This window comes from Coregonus lavaretus (genome assembly GCF_964263955.1).
Source record: "Coregonus lavaretus genome assembly, chromosome: 1".
In the NCBI taxonomy this organism is placed as follows: domain Eukaryota; kingdom Metazoa; phylum Chordata; class Actinopteri; order Salmoniformes; family Salmonidae; genus Coregonus; species Coregonus lavaretus.
In genome coordinates, this window is record NC_139988.1 from 30,181,100 (window position 1) to 30,199,293 (window position 18,194).

Consider the following 18,194-nt stretch of genomic DNA (forward strand, 5'->3'; position numbering starts at 1 on the left):
GTGAATGAGTGGATGGACAGATGGATGGATGGATAGGTGAATGAGTGGATGGACAGATGGATGGATGGATAGGTGAATGAGTGGATGGACAGATGGATGGATGGATAGGTGAATGAGTGGATGGACAGATGGATGGATGGATAGGTGAATGAGTGGATGGACAGATGGATGGATGGATAGGTGAATGAGTGGATGGACAGATGGATGGATGGATAGGTGAATGAGTGGATGGACAGATGGATGGATGGATGGATGGATAGGTGAATGAGTGGATGGACAGATGGATGGATGGATGGATAGGTGAATGAGTGGATGGACAGATGGATGGATGGATAGGTGAATGAGTGGATGGACAGATGGATGGATGGATAGGTGAATGAGTGGATGGACAGATGGATGGATGGATAGGTGAATGAGTGGATGGACAGATGAATGAGTGGATGGACAGATGGATGGATGGATAGGTGAATGAGTGGATGGACAGATGGATGGATGGATAGGTGAATGAGTGGATGGACAGATGGATGGATGGATAGGTGAATGAGTGGATGGACAGATGGATGGATGGATAGGTGAATGAGTGGATGGACAGATGGATGGATGGATAGGTGAATGAGTGGATGGACAGATGGATGGATGGATGGATAGGTGAATGAGTGGATGGACAGATGGATGGATGGATAGGTGAATGAGTGGATGGACAGATGGATGGATGGATAGGTGAATGAGTGGATGGACAGATGGATGGATGGATAGGTGAATGAGTGGATGGACAGATGGATGGATGGATAGGTGGATGGACAGATGGATGGATGGATGGATAGGTGAATGAGTGGATGGACAGATGGATGGATGGATGGATAGGTGAATGAGTGGATGGACAGATGGATGGATGGATGGATAGGTGAATGAGTGGATGGACAGATGGATGGATGGATGGATAGGTGAATGAGTGGATGGACAGATGGATGGATGGATAGGTGAATGAGTGGATGGACAGATGGATGGATGGATAGGTGAATGAGTGGATGGACAGATGGATGGATGGAAAGGTGAATGAGTGGATGGACAGATGGATGGATGGATAGGTGAATGAGTGGATGGACAGATGGATGGATGGATAGGTGAATGAGTGGATGGACAGATGGATGGATGGATAGGTGAATGAGTGGATGGATGGATGGATAGGTGAATGAGTGGATGGACAGATGGATGGATGGATAGGTGAATGAGTGGATGGACAGATGGATGGATGGATAGGTGAATGAGTGGATGGACAGATGGATGGATGGATAGGTGAATGAGTGGATGGACAGATGGATGGATGGATAGGTGAATGAGTGGATGGACAGATGGATGGATGGATCAATGAATGAGTGGATGGACAGATGGATGGATGGATAGGTGAATGAGTGGATGGACAGATGGATGGCTGGATAGGTGAATGAGTGGATGGACAGATGGATGGATGGATAGGTGAATGAGTGGATGGACAGATGGATGGATGGATAGGTGAATGAGTGGATGGACAGATGGATGGATGGATAGGTGAATGAGTGGATGGACAGATGGATGGATGGATGGATAGGTGAATGAGTGGATGGACAGATGGATGGATGGATAGGTGAATGAGTGGATGGACAGATGGATGGATGGATAGGTGAATGAGTGGATTCATTAAGTTATTAACCATTAATATAGCATGGATATAGACATTTTGTTGGCCTAGCTGTCACCTTAACAAGTAGGCTACACGTCTCCCTGAAACTGTTGATTTAGTGAGATATATTGGTCCATCCACTCATTCACCTATCCATGGTTCTCTGTAGCTCAGCTGGTAGAGCACGGCGCTTGTAACGCCAAGGTAGTGGGTTCGATCCCCGGGACCACCCATACACAAAAAAAAAATTATGCACGCATGACTGTAAGTCGCTTTGGATAAAAGCGTCTGCTAAATGGCATATTATTATTATTATTATTATATTTGATATGTATGTCCTTGGTCTTATCAACACTGATCTGAGACCAGTTCAACAGTGTAGTTAATAAAGAACCTGGTGAAAACTCATCCAAGGATTTCACAGTTCACTAGTGATCAAAGGACAGAGATAATAAGGGAGGTGTTGAGACAATGTAGCACACTACAACCTCTGTCAAGACAAGAGGTCTGGACCTTTATGACACAAGGTAGGCCTAGTGCACTTGGCATGGAATGGTGACATCACTGGTTCCAGTCTCACTCCCAGCTGTGGGTTCCCATGCCCTCTGTGACATCCTGTCCTGGGACATAGCCATGTTCTTCCATAGGCCACTGATGCACCGGTTCCAGTCTAATCCTGTGTCTAATTGTCTTCTGAATATAAATACTAATTGACCGGGGGCAGAATAAGGGCTTTGTCATTGGAAACACCTGTTATCAGTGAATGATTGAAGGAGCCTCCTTCAAATGCAGATGAAAATAAGCCAATGTCATTTGCAGATAGCAGAGAATGAGAGAACAACTTCATCATAGTGCCAGTGTGTGGCAGTTGCTGTGTAGCAAGGGAATTCCTATCGGATTCAGTTCTGAGAATAAAAATGGGGACAACTGCTGTGTTGCATGCCCTCGATGGAATCATCTGTGGCCAACCCAATAACGGTCTTAAAATGGAAGCCTTGGCATTTCAAACCAAAGCTGCTGCATCACAGTAGGATAGTTATAGTGCGCTGCTGCTCAAATAAACAGAGGCAGAGTGCAGCGCGACAGTCACATATGCAGCTCAGAGACATGCGTCATTTTAAGCACAACTACATTACACCGAAAGAGCACATTGTAGGCTATTGCCTAAGCACTGACTGAGACACGGGGCTGGTTGGCACTTGGTATAAACATCTGCGCTGCGCGGTATTACTGCGCTCTTTATGCCGATCTTTATTATTAGAGCTACGCCCCGCCCCTCCTACCTGTTAATCTCTCTAGCGTTCTCTGGAGCGAGCGGATTTGACAGGCGCTATCAACTGGCGGATCTGCGAGAGCCTGGGCTGGAGCAGAGGAACAGTGGCGGAAGACGAAATTTACCCGAGCGCTTATCATTGTATGCTGAATTTAGGAAGGGAAAACGCCGTTAGATTATGTAGTTTGTGTTTTCGCATCGTGGCAACCGTTTGGGGACTTGAAATATCTTCAGCCATTCGAAAACCATGTAGGCTATCTATTACATTGGCGTTTAGAAAAGTGAAATCGATTGTCCGCGGTTAATCGACGGAATCCCTGGATGGAAGACAGCTTGAGAGGTCGGACAGAAGCTGGTTGAAGAAAACAGCCTTTTTTCAATGTCGCTGCGCCTATCATAATCTGAAACATCCGCAGCCTCGACGCCTGCTAGTTGAGACCATTTTTGCCATGGTATTGGTCCTGAAAGACTCGGAAAACACCTCAAAATGAAAAACGCTCAACGTTCATCATTACTGCGGATTTAAATGCCTCTCGCGAAGGGACACCGACCAGCTATTTCGGTCCAGTTTGTGCGTGCGGCGTTTTCCACTGTAGCAGAAATCGGAACTAGATTGCAATAAACAGTTAAGTGAGGGTGACAATAATATAGAACGCAGAGGGGGGTATTTTTTTTTTCAAGCAATATGGCTGGTGAGTGGGGCTGGGGACGCTGGCACAGGCTCTCCAAGGCTCCTAGATGCTAGCTGAGCCGGACGCCACCGTTCTCCATGGAAGCGGCAACTCAATGATGAGTAGAAATATCTATCATAATAAAAATCCGGACTCCTCGATCTCTATATCCAAGATGGACGTGATCATCCCGTTCTCGCCAGACGTGCCCTGCGACAATAATGGCCAACGCATGTGGTGGGCATTCCTCGCCTCCTCTATGGTGACGTTTTTCGGGGGTCTCTTCATCATTCTCCTTTGGAGGACCCTCAAATACCTGTGGACCGTGTGCTGCCACTGCAACACCAAAAAGAAGGTAGAGTAATGTCAAACACCGTTGGTTGTTGATGTGGCGCTCATAACATAAACGGTATCTCGTGCGTAATTTAACCTTAATGGTGTTAAATATTGCGCCACTGTCTTTCTTTACACATTTAACTGTATACCCTATGACCCTACGTTGTCATCCATTGTTTATAAGAGCTCCCCTGCCGGGGCAGTTGATTTACCATGGCATATTGACTTGAGTCCAGTTCGTGTTGTGTTGCATTGGTCTTCACTGTGATAGTGACACACCATTACTTACACAGTATGAGGAGCTGCCCTATAGCTAGAACAACTGTCACCCACCTGCAACAACAGGCCAGTCTATGTGGTAAGGGAATACACAGAATACAGGCTACCAACTTCTCTATTTTATCTTCATTTATGGTTGTATTCCAGACCCCTAGCCTACCCGTTATTACATGTTTTTCAGTAGAGTATATGCTTTGTATATATCAATATTTCAGTAGAATCATTGCTTGGTACATGGCAGTTTTTTGGTAGTATCAATACTTGGTATATTTCAGTAGAATCTGTGCTTGGTATATTTCAGTATTCAAATCAAATCAACATTTATTGGTTGAGTACACAGATTTGCAGGTGTTATAGCAGGTGCAGCGAAATGATTAAGTTACTAGCTCCAACAGTGCAGTAGAATAAAAAAAACAAAAAAACAACAACAATACAAAGTAGATATATTAGTGAGCATGTGAGAATCCAGAATATAAATACGCGGTGTGTGTCGATAGAATACACTTTGGAAAATGGTATGTACAGTAGTAGGTATATTAGGATGAGCTATGTCGGGAATACGGTATATACATACATATTGAGTAAACAACAGTATATAAACAGAATATGAGGTGACTAGCATTCAATAACTCTATATACATGGGGCATTAGTCTCAAGGTGCGGGGCTGAGTACCGGGCAGGTAGCCGGCTAGTGATGGGCTGTTCAACAGCCTGATGGCCTAGTGATAGAAGCTGTTTCTCAGTCTCTTGGTCCCGGCTCTGATGCACCTGTACCGTCTCTGTCTACTAGATGGTAGCAGAGTGAACAGAGCTTTGCTCGGGTGGCTGAGGTCCTTAATGAGCTTCTTGGCCTTCCTTTGACACAGAGTGCTGTAAATGGAGGGTAGCGTGCCCCCGGTGATGCTTTGGGCTGACCACACCACCCTCTGGAGAGCCATGCGGTTGAGAGCGGTGCAGTTGCAGTACCAGGCGGTGATGCAGCCCGACAGAATGCTCTCTGGTGCATCTATAGACGTTCGTGAGGGTCTTAGGGGCCATGCCGAATTTCTTCAGCCACCTGCGGTTTGAGGCGCAGTTGTGCCTTCTTCACCACGGTGTCTGTGTGGTGGGACCATTTCAGGTCCTCAGTGATGTGCACGCCAAGGAACCTGAAGCTTTTGACTCTCCACTGCGGCCCCGTCGATGTGGATGGGGGCGTGCTCCTTCTTCTGTCTCCTGTAGTCCACGATCAGCTGCTTTTTGTTTTTTTTATGTTGAGGGAGAGGTTATTTTCCTGGCGCCACTCCACCAGGGCTCTAACCTCCTCCCTGTAGGTTGTCTCGTTGTTGTTGGTAATCAGGCCTACCACTGTTGTGTCATCAGCAAACTTGATGATTGAGCTGGAGTCGTGCGTAGCCACACAGTCATGGGCGAACAGGGAATACATGAGGGGGCTGAGCACACACCCCTGTGGGGTCTCCGTGTTGAGGATCAGCGTGGTGGAGGTGTTGTTGCCTACCCTCACCACCTGGGGTTGGCCCATCAGGAAGTTTAGGACCCAGTTGCAGAGGGAGGAGTTCAGATCCAGGGCCCTGAACTTATTTCAGTATAATCAATGCTTGTTATATTTCAATATTCTTTGTCTGTGAAATGCCTGGTCGTGTTGCTTGATGAATGTAACCTGAATGGCTGATCTAGAAATAGACGGTATGGATGTCCCTGCTGTGCTGCCTGCCTAGTTGGTTCGTTCCAGTGCTACAGTATGCTAGGGGTGGCCCACATAAAGCAGAAATCATGTATGAATCACCTGTGGGTAAAAAGCCTGCTTCAGTTCGTTATGACTCACTGTGTTCTATAGGATGCAAGTGGTAATCTGGTTGGTTGAGCCGGCTAGTTACAGACCTCCGAGGTGGGCACATCACAGACAAAATAACATTGCACACACAACATGCACATCATATCGTACACATAACATACACTGCAACTCAAAGAGAATTTCATAGTAATCGCTGTTGATGTTTTCTCCAGTCTCTGCACAGATGATGCTGTTGGTTAACTAAAGTCAATCTATTCAAAATGTTTAGTTTAGTTGGGGTTCTGTCCTGCTGTATTTCACCCTACCGTCTGGCATTATGGTTGAATCTGACAAGTCCTTGCTCCTATGAGGAAACCATTCTAAGAATCATGTGACACTTTGACCCAATCAGATGGATGTGTGAGAAGACATTAGTAGACAGACTGTGGCTGTGTAGTTATCCATCCATACTTAGTATCGAGAGATGGACAGAGAGAGAGACCTGAGAGCGCAACCTTCCTCACCCTTGATGCTGTTGTGTCGCTTCCAGTTCAAATGGGGCTAAGTGATGTGCCTCTCTCTCTTTCTGCCCCTCTGCAAAGTCCTCCTGGCATAGGGCGAGCAACGGCCCGTTACTGCCCATCTATGTTGAACATTGTATCGTGACAGCCAGGGGCATCAGAAGGATGACGGCAGGGCAGGCAGAGGGCTCTCTTCCCATCCTCCCTCCATCCTACACCCTCCATCTTTCCTCCACCATCCCTCTATCCTTCCTCCACTGTGTCCTGTTTTTGGGTTAGATAATAGTAGGGAAAGCACAGAACCAGATCACTCTTAGGTAGATCATGGCAGATTGCATTGCACCACTAAAGCCAATTTGGGGCGATGTGAAACCGGGCATAATGTTGTTTGTTGTTGCTGTGACAATGGCCTCTCTGGTTCTGAGTAATTTAAAGACTGAATCCAAATTTGACAAATGCACGCATGAAACTACTTCATTTAAATCATCCGTTGATCTCAATGGGAAATATGTGCTAAGATTTTAGTTGCATGCGTTTGCCTGCATATGAAATTAGGATTAGGCCAGGGAGAGCTAAAGGGTTAACAGGATCTCCGAAGTCTCTGTCCTTCATTACGTCTTAATTATGAACACATCACCCTGGCCAGCCAGCCAACCAGGCATCCCTGTTGAAACACACCCAGGACGGGCCTTTGTACCTGGGGAGAGGTTCTAACACAACCAGGCCTGACCTGGGTCTCTGAATGGATCACCTGCCTTTCTCAATATATTGTATACAGATATTCAGCAACTTTTAGGAGAATAGAATTTGACAAGAAAAATAATTTTATTGTTAACCAATGGTCTGAGTTACATTTTTACATTTTAGTAATTTAGCAGACACTCTTATCCAGAGCGACTTAGTTAGTGAGTGCATACATTGTTTTTGTTATTGTTAAAAAAAAAATCATACTAGCCCCCCGTGGGAATCGAACACACAACCCTGGCGTTGCAAACGCCATGCTCTACCAACTGAGCTACATCCCTGCCAGCCATTCCCTCCCCTACCCTGGACGACGCTGAGCCAATTGTGCGCCGCCCCATGGGTCTCCCGGTCGCGGCCGGCTACGACAGAGCCTGGATTCGAACCAGGATCTCTAGTGGCACAGCTAGCACTACGATGCAGTGCCTTAGACCACTGCGCCACTCGGGAGGTGTATTTATTGTAGTGAATTCGGGGGGTAGCCCTGACCGTGACTCAAATCCGGGTCCAGCGACTGTCAAGCCAACAGAGTTGATGTCCGCATCCCCGCATAAATATAATTAGCATAATAAAAAAATCCACATAAAAATCTGTCAGTTTAAGCTACAGATATCTGTTTTTTTTGCACCACATCCACCAATGTCGCACTTCTGCATCTGCAGTGAAAGGTGACAGGGCTAGAGCGGTGTTTGTCAGACCATGAGACATCCCGAAAATCATTCTTCTCACAACATCGTCTGTACTGTCGACTATTATGACCCCTCTATGGAAAGATGAGACTCTCACGAACACAATGGTGTTCTCCGGTTTGCTCTACGATCCCCACAAGCGTCTTGGGACCCTTCTGAAGTCGGTACAGCCGATCTGCCAACTTCTGTCTGTAGCGTCCGAAACAGTTTGGGTTACAACCTAATATGAGCCCTCTGTAGAAAGACTCTCACGAACACGTACATGTTTTTCTCTAGGACGCCCACAGGCCTCACAAGAAGGTCTCAAAGTCCCCCGGTACAAGTTGAAAAACTGAATGGAAGTACAGGGAATTCGGAAAGTATTTAGACCCCTTCACTTTTTCCACGTTTCGTTACGTTAAAGCCTTACTCTAAAATACTCTTCCTAGAGCTGGCCGTCTGGGCAAACTGAGCAATCGGGGGAGGAGGGTCTTGGTCATGGAGGTGACTAAGAAGCCGATGGTCACTCTGACAGAGCTCCAGAGTTCCTCTGTGGAGATGGGAGAACCTTCCAGAAGGTCAACCATGTCTGCAGCACTCAACCAATCAGGCCTTTTTATGGTAGAGTGGTCAGACGGAAGCCACTTCTCAGTAAAAGGCACATGACAGCCCACTTGGAGTTTGCCAAAAGGCACCTAAAGGACTCTCAGACCATGAGAAACAAGTTTCTCTGGTCTGATGAAACCAAGATTGAACTCTTTGGCCTGAATGCCAAGCGTCACGTCTGGAGGAAACCAGGCATCTCTCATCACCTGGCCAATACCATCCCTACGGTGAAGCATGGTGGTGGCAGCATCATGCTGTGGGGATGTTTTTCAGCGGCAGGGACTGGGAGACTAGTCAGGATCGAGGAAAAGATGAACGGAGCAAAGTACAGAGAGATCCTTGATGAAAACCTGCTCCATAGTGTTCAGGACCTCAGATTGGGGCGAAGGTTCACCTTCCAATAGGACAACGACCCTAAGCACACAGCCAAGACAATGCAGGAGTGGCTTCGGGACAAGTCTCTGAATGTCCTTGAGTGGCCCAGCCAGAGCCCGGACTTGAACCCGATCGAACATCTCTGGAGAGACCTGAAAATAGCTGTGCAGTGACGCTCCCCATACAACCTGACAGAGCTTGAGAGGATCTCTAGAGAAGAATGGGAGAAACTGCCCAAATACAGGTGTGCCAAACTTGTAGGGTCATACCCAAGAAGACTCTATGCTGTAATCGCTGCCAAATTTTCTTCACCAAAGTACTGAGTGAAGGGTCTGAATACTTATGTAAATGTGATATTCCGGTTTTTTCTTTGTCATTATGGAGTGTTGTGTGTAGATTGATGTAACTGTATTGATTCTCCCCCCCATCACTATTATTGATTACCTTGGTTGTAAAATGAGGCAGCGACAGCATACCTTCTTTCTCCTTACTGAAAATAATGTAAAAAAGGAGTCAGTCCATCATAGAGCCACATATAACTGTGTTAGATAATGACACTATGCTATGCTGCAGTATGTAGTCATGCTATTTAGACTGTCATTTAGCTGGCTGTCAATTCACTGTCAGTTTATTTATCCATGGCTCGGTTGATCTAAAATGGCATCATATGTCTTTTCGTATAGCTTCAAATATGCTCATACACATCAACCCACACACGGCATGATGAAGCATCCATCGTGTGTCTGCTGGTGTGCATCCCTCCGTATCCAGTTTCCTCTAAATGAGTGGAACTGCTATAAGGTCCCCACTGTCAGGGCTCCAGGGCTCCATGTTGTTTCCCTTGTGCGGGGCAGGGGAAGGCAGGGCAGAGCAGGGCTAGTCCTCGGGGTGACTTTGGTGGGAGGGGGTTGGTTTGACACTTGGCCACAGAGGGGACAGGCTTGTTAGGAGCGTTAAGGAGGGAAACCAGATCTGTGTTCAGCTGAATGGCAAGGCCGGCTCCGTTGGCATGGTATTAGTAACGTGATGCGGGCCCACAGGGCTTAGTACTGGGGATACTGGGAATCGGGGGCGACAAAACTGGAGCTGGAAACTGACGGGTCGGGTAAGAGTCAGGAGGAGGTGGAAATTTGAGGGAATGCGGGGGTGAGGCGTGTGTGTGGTGTTGCATTTCCTGTCCCTACCCCCCTCTCTCTACCATCCCTGGGTTATGTCCCAATATTTTCAAATGGCTTCATCGCCTTTAACCTCATCTTGTTTACCTCATCTCCTCTCCTTGTCTCCTTCCCCTCCTGATCACTGGATGGGCTGCCCACTTAATTGCACTCAACTCAGGGTTCACATAGGAAAGGAGATGAGGAAAGTAAAGTATTCCAATCCAGATAGTTGGAACGCAGCCTCTGCCTCTCACACCTCTCACATTCACTTTGCCAGGTGTTTTCTGCAGAAGAGGAAAATCTCCAATCCAAAACCATGCTAATGTAGCTACAGTGGGCTCCAAAATTACTGGCACCCCTGACTGGCAATGCACAAACAATACTTAAATTTTTTTGAAACAATATAATTATAGAGAGAAACTCAAAATACCAACATGTGAGAAATACTGTACTATATTAATGTTATAATGGAACCCACCAAAATCATTTATTGATTTAATTAAAAATCAATGTCCTCCAAATCAAGGTTTCACAATTAATGGCACCCTTAAAGATTATTGTAAATAACATCTACCAACATTAAACCTGGAATTAAATTCCACTTATTTAAGTTTATCTAAGTCTTAAGGAACTATATTGAGCCATTACATCACTTCCTGATTCACTAGGATATACAAATGAGGTAACACGCATGTAATATCCCTTTGTCATCCAAACACCATGAAGAAAACAAAAGAACTGACAGTTCAAAAGAGACCGATGGTGGTAGACCTTCATAAATCTGGTAATGGCTACAAGAAGATCCACAAACGATTGCATATACCACTGAACACTGTCAGGGCAATTATTAAAACATTTAAAAGATATGGAACAGTTGAAAACCTCACGGGTAGAGGACGCAAATGCATTTTGCCCCCCAGGATAGGGAGGAGGATGGTGAGAGAAGCAACAGAATCACTGTGAAAGAATTGCAGGCCTTGGTGGCGTCTTGATGCTTTTTGAAACCTGGTGACCCCATCAGACGCCACCTCCACAACCACAGGCTCTTTGGAAGGGTTGCCAGAAGAAAGCCCTTTCTGACCCCAAGACACAGACGCAAGCGCTTGGAGTTTGCCAAACGTCATTTAAATTATGACTGGAAGAAGGTGCTCTGGTCAGATGAGACCAAAATTGAACGTTTTGGTCAGATACAGCATCGGCATGTTTGGCGTCGAAACAAAGATGCATACAAGGAGAGGCACCTCATACCCACAGTGAAATATGGTGGTGGGTCAGTGATGTTTTGGGGCTGTTTTAATTCAAGAGGTCCAGGGGCACTGGTTAAGATTGATGGCATAATGAATTCCACCAAGTATCAGGCAATGTTGGCTGACAATCTTGTTGCCTCTGCCAGAAGGCTGGGACTTGGCCGTAGGTGGACTTTCCAACAAGACTATGAACCAAAACATACCTCAAGATCCACACAGAAATGGTTCTGTGACAACAAAATCAATGTTCTGCCATGGCCATCTCAGTCGCCGGACCTCAATCCAATCGAAAATCTGTGGGCTGAGTTGAAGAGGGCAGTTGATAAGCGCAAACCCAAGAATGTGAAGGATCTTCAAAGGATCTGCTTAGAGGAATGGTCCAAAGTCCCTCCAAATGTGTTCCTTGTCAAACATTACAGGAAAATACTCCATGCTGTTATCCTTGCCAGAGGTGGTTACTCCATGCTGTTATCTAACACAGAGGTGTTCTAGCATACAATAGGCTAGGCTACACAGTGATGCAGTAGAGTGGGGAACACTGTTGTTGCTGTGAGCCTTATTAGTATGCGCCTGTCCTATTTTCTCTCTAATACCCCTTACATACCAATACGTTTAGCCGCCAACTTTACCATGCCGCCAACTTTTTGCCATCTTTTCTTTATATCTGAAAGGTATTGCCGGTAAAAATGCCTGTACTTTTAGTTACACCAACCGACCTGGTCATGATTGCGGTAAGGTTCTGGCTACGGATTAGTATGAAACATCGCCGTAATGCCGAAGCCGCACTGGCACACACTACGCTCTTACACTGTTTATGGTGGCTAGGCTGCGCCCATTACTAGGCCATAAAGAATTAGTGTGGATGACAAAAATATTGGAATAAAGTAGGATAATGCAATTGAAGGCATTCATCAAATTGTGGCTTACTGAAACTCCCAAAGTCATCCAATCGTTATAATACATTTGAAGCAAAAGCCTACTCACGTGGTCAACTACTACATTATATAATTTCAGCACCCTTTTGATTGGGACAACGCCATCTCGGTGCTTTGAGAAAAGCGTGGGGACTCATCTTAATACATTTGTTTTTACTGAATCTCTGTTTGGATATTGGTTAGGCTACAATTAGGCTGGGGAAATATTAGCTGAGGTGAGTGCTGCTCATGATCATCTTAATCTAGTTGGCTCATTTATTAGCACTGATCAGAACATTTTGCTAGAATGTTATGTAGCTTAACCCCCTAAGTTACGTAACAAAAAAACATCTATCAGTTTAGAGATCTGTTATTTTGCATTGGATGCGTCTCAATCCACCGCATCCGCCAGTGTCGCACTTCCGCAACTACGGTAAAAGGTGGCAGAGCTTCAGTGGTGTTTGTCAGACCATGAGACATCCCGAAAATCGGTCTCCTCACGTAAACATCTGTAGCGTCTAAACGTTTTGACTTACAATTATGACTCACTCGAATGGAAAGGGGAGATTCTCATGAACACGATGGTGTTCTCCGTTTTGCTCAACGACCCCCACAAGTGTCACTGGACATTTGCTATAAAATTGCACAAATGTGTCTTTGCTCCATGGAGAATTGTAGGATATATACCCTACCAGTCTACCCTACCAAGTTTTAGAACACCTACTCATTCAAGGATTTTTCTTTATTTTTACTATTTTCTACATTGTAGAATAATAGTGAAGACATCAAAACAATGAAATAACACGTACGGAATCATGTATGAAAAAGTATGCACTCTCTAACTGTAAGTCGCTCTGGATAAGAGCGTCTGCTAAATGACTAAAAAAATTACAAATAAATGTAGTAACCAAAAAGGTTGAGATTCTTCAAATAGCCACCCTTTGCCTTGATGACAGCTTTGCACACTCTTGGCATTCTCTCAACCAGCTTCATGAGGTAGTCACCTGGAATGCATTTCAATTAACAGGTGTGCCTTCTTAATAGTTAATTTGTGGAATTTCTTTCCTTCTTAATGCGTTTGAGCCAATCAGTTGTGTTGTGACAAGGTAGGGGGGTATACAGAAGATAGCCCTATTTGGTAAAAGGCCAAGTCCATATTATGGCAAGAACAGCTCAAATAAGCAAAAAGAAATGACAGTCCATCATTACTTTAAGACATGAAGGTCAGTCAATACTGAACATTTCAAGAACTTTGAAAGTTTCTTCAAGTGCAGTCGCAAAAACCATCAAGCTCTATGATGAAACTGGCTCTCATGAGGACTGCCACAGGAATGGAAGACCCAGAGTTACCTCTGCTGCAGAGGATAAGTTAATTAGAGTTACCAGCCTCAGAAATTGCAGCCCAAATAAATGCTTCACAGAGTTCAAGAAACAGACACATCTCAACATCAACTGTTCAGAGGAGACTGTGTGAATCAGACCTTCATGGTCTGAGTCCAAATTTGATATTTTTGTCCAAATTTGATATTTTTGGTTCCAGCCGCCGTGTCTTTGTGAGACGCGGTATGTGTGAACGGATGATCTCCGCATGTGTATTTCCCACCGTAAACCATGGAGGAGGAGGTGTTATGGTGTGGGGGTGCTTTGCTGGTGACATTGTCTGTGATTTTATTTAGAATTCAAGGCACACTTAACCAGCATGGCTACCACAGCATTCTGCAGCGATACGCCATACAGTCTGGTTTGGGCTTAGTGGGACTATCATTTGTTTTTCAACAGGACAATGACCCAACACACCTCCAGGCTGTGTAAGGGCTATTTTACGAAGGAGAGTGATGGAGTGCTGCATCAGATGACCTGGCCTCCACAATCCCCTTCACAGACCTGTTAGTTTTTCTTTAAGAAGCCCTTCTGTTCTCCACTCATTACCTGTATTAACTGCACCTGTTTGAACTCGTTACCTGTATAAAAGACACCTGTCCACACACTCAATCAAACAGACTCTAACCTCTCCACAATGGCCAAGACCAGAGAACTGTGTAAGGACATCAGGGATACAGGACAATAGGCAAGCAGCTTGGTGAGAAGGCAACAACTGTTGGCGCAATTATTAGAAAATGGAAGAAGTTCAAGATGACGGTCAATCACCCTCGGTCTGGGGCTCCATGCAAGATCTCACCTTGTGGGGCATCAATGATCATGAGGAAGGTGAGGGATCAGCCCAGAACTACACGGCAGGACCTGGTCAATGACCTGAAGAGAGCTGGGACCACAGTCTCAAAGAAAACCATTAGTAACACACTACGCCGCCATGGATTAAAATCCTGCAGCGCACGCAAGGTCCCCCTGCTCAAGCCAGCGCATGTCCAGGCCCGTCTGAAGTTTGCCAATGACCATCTGGATGATCCAGAGGAGGAATGGGAGAAGGTCATGTGGTCTGATGAGACAAAAATTGAGCTTTTTGGTCTAAACTCCACTCGCCGTGTTTGGAGGAAGAAGAAGGATGAGTACAACCCCAAGAACACCATCCCAACCGTGAAGCATGGAGGTGGAAACATCATTCTTTGGGGATGCTTTTCTGCAAAGGGGACAGGACGACTGCACCGTATTGAGGGGAGGATGGATGGGGCCATGTATCGTGAGATCTTGGCCAACAACCTCCTTCCCTCAGTAAGAGCATTGAAGATGGGTCGTGGCTGGGTCTTCCAGCATGACAACGACCCGAAACACACAGCCAGGGCAACTAAGGAGTGGCTCCGTAAGAAGCATCTCAAGGTCCTGGAGTGGCCTAGCCAGCCTCCAGACCTGAACCCAATAGAAAATCTTTGGAGGGAGCTGAAAGTCCGTATTGCCCAGCGACAGTCCCGAAACCTGAAGGATCTGGAGAAGGTCTGTATGGAGGAGTGGGCCAAAATCCCTGCTGCAGTGTGTGCAAACCTGGTCAAGACCTACAGGAAACGTATGATCTCTGTAATTGCAAACAAAGGTTTCTGTACCAAATATTAAGTTCTGCTTTTCTGATGTATCAAATACTTATGTCATGCAATAAAATGCAAATGAATTACTTAAAAATCATACAATGTGATTTTCATACAATTACAGACCTCTACATGCTTTGTAAGTAGGAAAACCTGCAAAATCGGCAGTGTATCAAATACTTGTTCTCCCCACTGTATAAACATTGCCCAATTTTATTTTTACAGGCAAATCCTATGTGGAAAGTGTCTTAGTCCCAGTGATGATGACTTGCACTTCCTACTAGTGCTGCCTCACTGTAGTGCAGGGGTTCCCAACATTTTTCACTCAGGGGACCCCCCTTCCAGCAACGGGGAACATCCCTTGCACCCGCCCACCCGACTAGAATCACTACTCTCGGCGGGTCTGACCTAGAGTATGTGGACAACTACAAATACCTAGGTGTCTGGTTAGACTGTAAACTCTCCTTCCAGACTCACATTAAGCAGCTCAAATCAAAAGTTAGATCTAGAATCGGCTTCCTATTTCGCAACAAAGCCTCCTTCACTCATGCTGCCAAACATGCCCTCGTAAAACTGACTATCCTACCGATCCTTGACTTCGGCGATGTCATTTACAAAATAGCCTCCAACACTCTACTCAGCAAATTGGATGTAGTTTATCACAGTGCCATCTGTTTTGTCACCAAAGCCCCATATACTACCCACCATTGTGACCTGTACGCTCTCATTGGCTGGCCCTCACCACATATTTGTCGCCATACCCACTGGCTCCAGGTCATCTATAAATCACTGCTAGGCAAATCCCCCTCTTATCTTAGCTCACTGGTCACCATAGCAACACCCACCCGTAGTCTGCGCTCCAGCAGGTATATCTCACTGGTCATCCCCAAAGCCAACACCTCCTTTGGCCGCCATTCCTTCCCATTCTCTGCTGCCAATGACTGGAACGAACTGCAAAAATCTCTGAAGCTGGAGACTCTTATCTCCCTCACTAACTTTAGGCGTCAGTTGTCAGAGCAGCTTACCGATCACTGCACCTGTACACAGCCCATCTGTAATTAGCCCATTCAACTACCTCATCCCCATATTGTTATTTATTTTGCTAATTTGCACCCCAGTATCTCTATTTGCACATCATCTTTTGCACATCTATCATTCCAGTGTTAGTGCAAAATAGTTACAATTTCGTATTATGGCCTATTTATTGCCTTACCTCCATAATTTACTACATTCGCACACACTGTATATATATTTTCTGTTGTATTTTTGACTTTATGTTTTGTTTACCCCATATGTAACTCTGTGTTGTTTTTATCGCACTGCTTTGCTTTATCTTGGCCAGGTCGCAGTTGTAAATGAGAACTTGTTGGCTTACCTGGTTAAATAAAGGTGAAATAAAAAATAAATAAATAAAAATTCTGTGCTACAACAATATCTATGGCCAAAAAAACCTAAATAAAATAAAATGGTAGCTGACATTGTTGATCTGGACATTTCTGACTAGTTATAAATAACTCTCTAAGGTATGCAATAACTAACATGACGAGGAACTGATAATGCACTACCCAACATTGAAATTGCAACTTGTGCATTCTACTATTACAAATTTCAAGAGTACGTTTATTGCCGGACTGAGATAATTTTTTTGGTTGGGGAGGGGGTGGTATGTGCAACATAAGACAAAAAAAATGACAAGGGTTTGAGTGAAAGAACTAACTGGTGTCTCCAAGTGGCCACACCTCTCCAAAGTGTGCACAGTTTCTACTTAATTTCAATGCACTTTTATGACTCAAAGAAGAGTCTTCAACTATAAGGTGCTTTTTTAGCTCTCCTAGCTGTGCAGTTGAGGATCTAGGGCAAGCATAGGGCTGTTGTGGTGACCATATTACCGCCACACCAACAGTAATGAGTCATGACCGTAGTCAAATTCCACGTGACCGTTGAGTCACAGTAATCTCCTCTTATACGCTCTGGACATGCGTTGGTAGTACCCAACTCTCTAACTACCATCAGGTCGCTAATGGCCTGGTACTCAGTGCTCTATTGTCCCTCTAACCACTCTGACATCAATGCAAATGCAATCGAAAATCACATCAAACATTTATCAAAACAGTGTCATGCTTTTAAAACTCACCTCACTGTGGTTGATCAATTTTGAAGAAAGAAGTTCAACAACAGGTTGAAACTGAGTGGAAAACATGGTCGCTGTGGATGTTATTTCAAAGCCTAACACAACAAAATGGAAAGCTTTCTAAGGTGACGATTAATTCAAAGCATCCATACACATATTAGAGTGTATGCCTAGTAAAAGGGATTTTTAATATTTTCATAATGAATAGGCTGACACATGACCTTTTAGCTACAGAGTATCTCACCACTGTGCGTTTCCATCTCTCTTCTCTCTCCTTCATTCCTTTCTCAAGCGCACAGAGACAGTTTAATGAAATATGTATAGTTGTGAAAACATGTTACAATCGATGTTCCCGAACAGATTTGACCTGGTTTCCCAAATGAAGCACTGGGTAGCTGCAGGGACAGGGTTGGAGAGCCCATGGCATATAGCGTTTGGATGGAATATCACCTGTGACGCAGAGAGAGGCTGCATGCTCCTCAAACAGTGGTTGATGCGTGGGGTGAAATAATCAAATCAAAGTTTATTGGACGCGTACATATTTGCAGATGTTATCGCAGGTGCAGCGAAATGGTTGTGTTTTTAGCTCCCACAGTGCAGTAGTACATAGCAATAATAATAATAAAAAAACAATACACACACAATCCAGCATTTTTTTAATTAAAGAAATTAAGAAATACATACAAGTAATATTATAAGGCCAGACATTTCTATATGCAATCCTGTGTGAAAGCAACGTTTTGATGGCTGCCACTAAAAAGAGGAGGATCCCACCTGCTACTATATTTATTTCTCAGCTGTGCTTTAAAACCTGCCCCTGTTCCTGCCCATTTGATAATGGGCCATTCTAAATCTAAACAAT

The 18,194-nt window shown here is 45.0% G+C and overlaps 1 protein-coding gene across 5 annotated transcripts in view; it reads left to right on the forward strand.

Moving 5' to 3' along the window:
- Nucleotides 1–3,671: 3,671 nt before the first annotated feature.
- The window catches only part of kcnma1a (potassium large conductance calcium-activated channel, subfamily M, alpha member 1a), a gene marked incomplete at both ends in the record, with an annotated part of 253,440 nt that continues 238,917 nt past the window's right edge, over nucleotides 3,672–18,194 (forward strand). For 3 of the 5 annotated variants that reach the window (XM_084168517.1, XM_084168520.1, XM_084168521.1), the window contains one exon: nucleotides 3,723–3,959. In XM_084168517.1, the coding sequence (XP_084024643.1) occupies nucleotides 3,723–3,959 (237 nt within the window). Of the gene's footprint in view, nucleotides 3,960–18,194 lie in introns of all 5 variants that reach the window. The other 2 variants (XM_084168518.1, XM_084168519.1) reach the window with 1 other exon arrangement.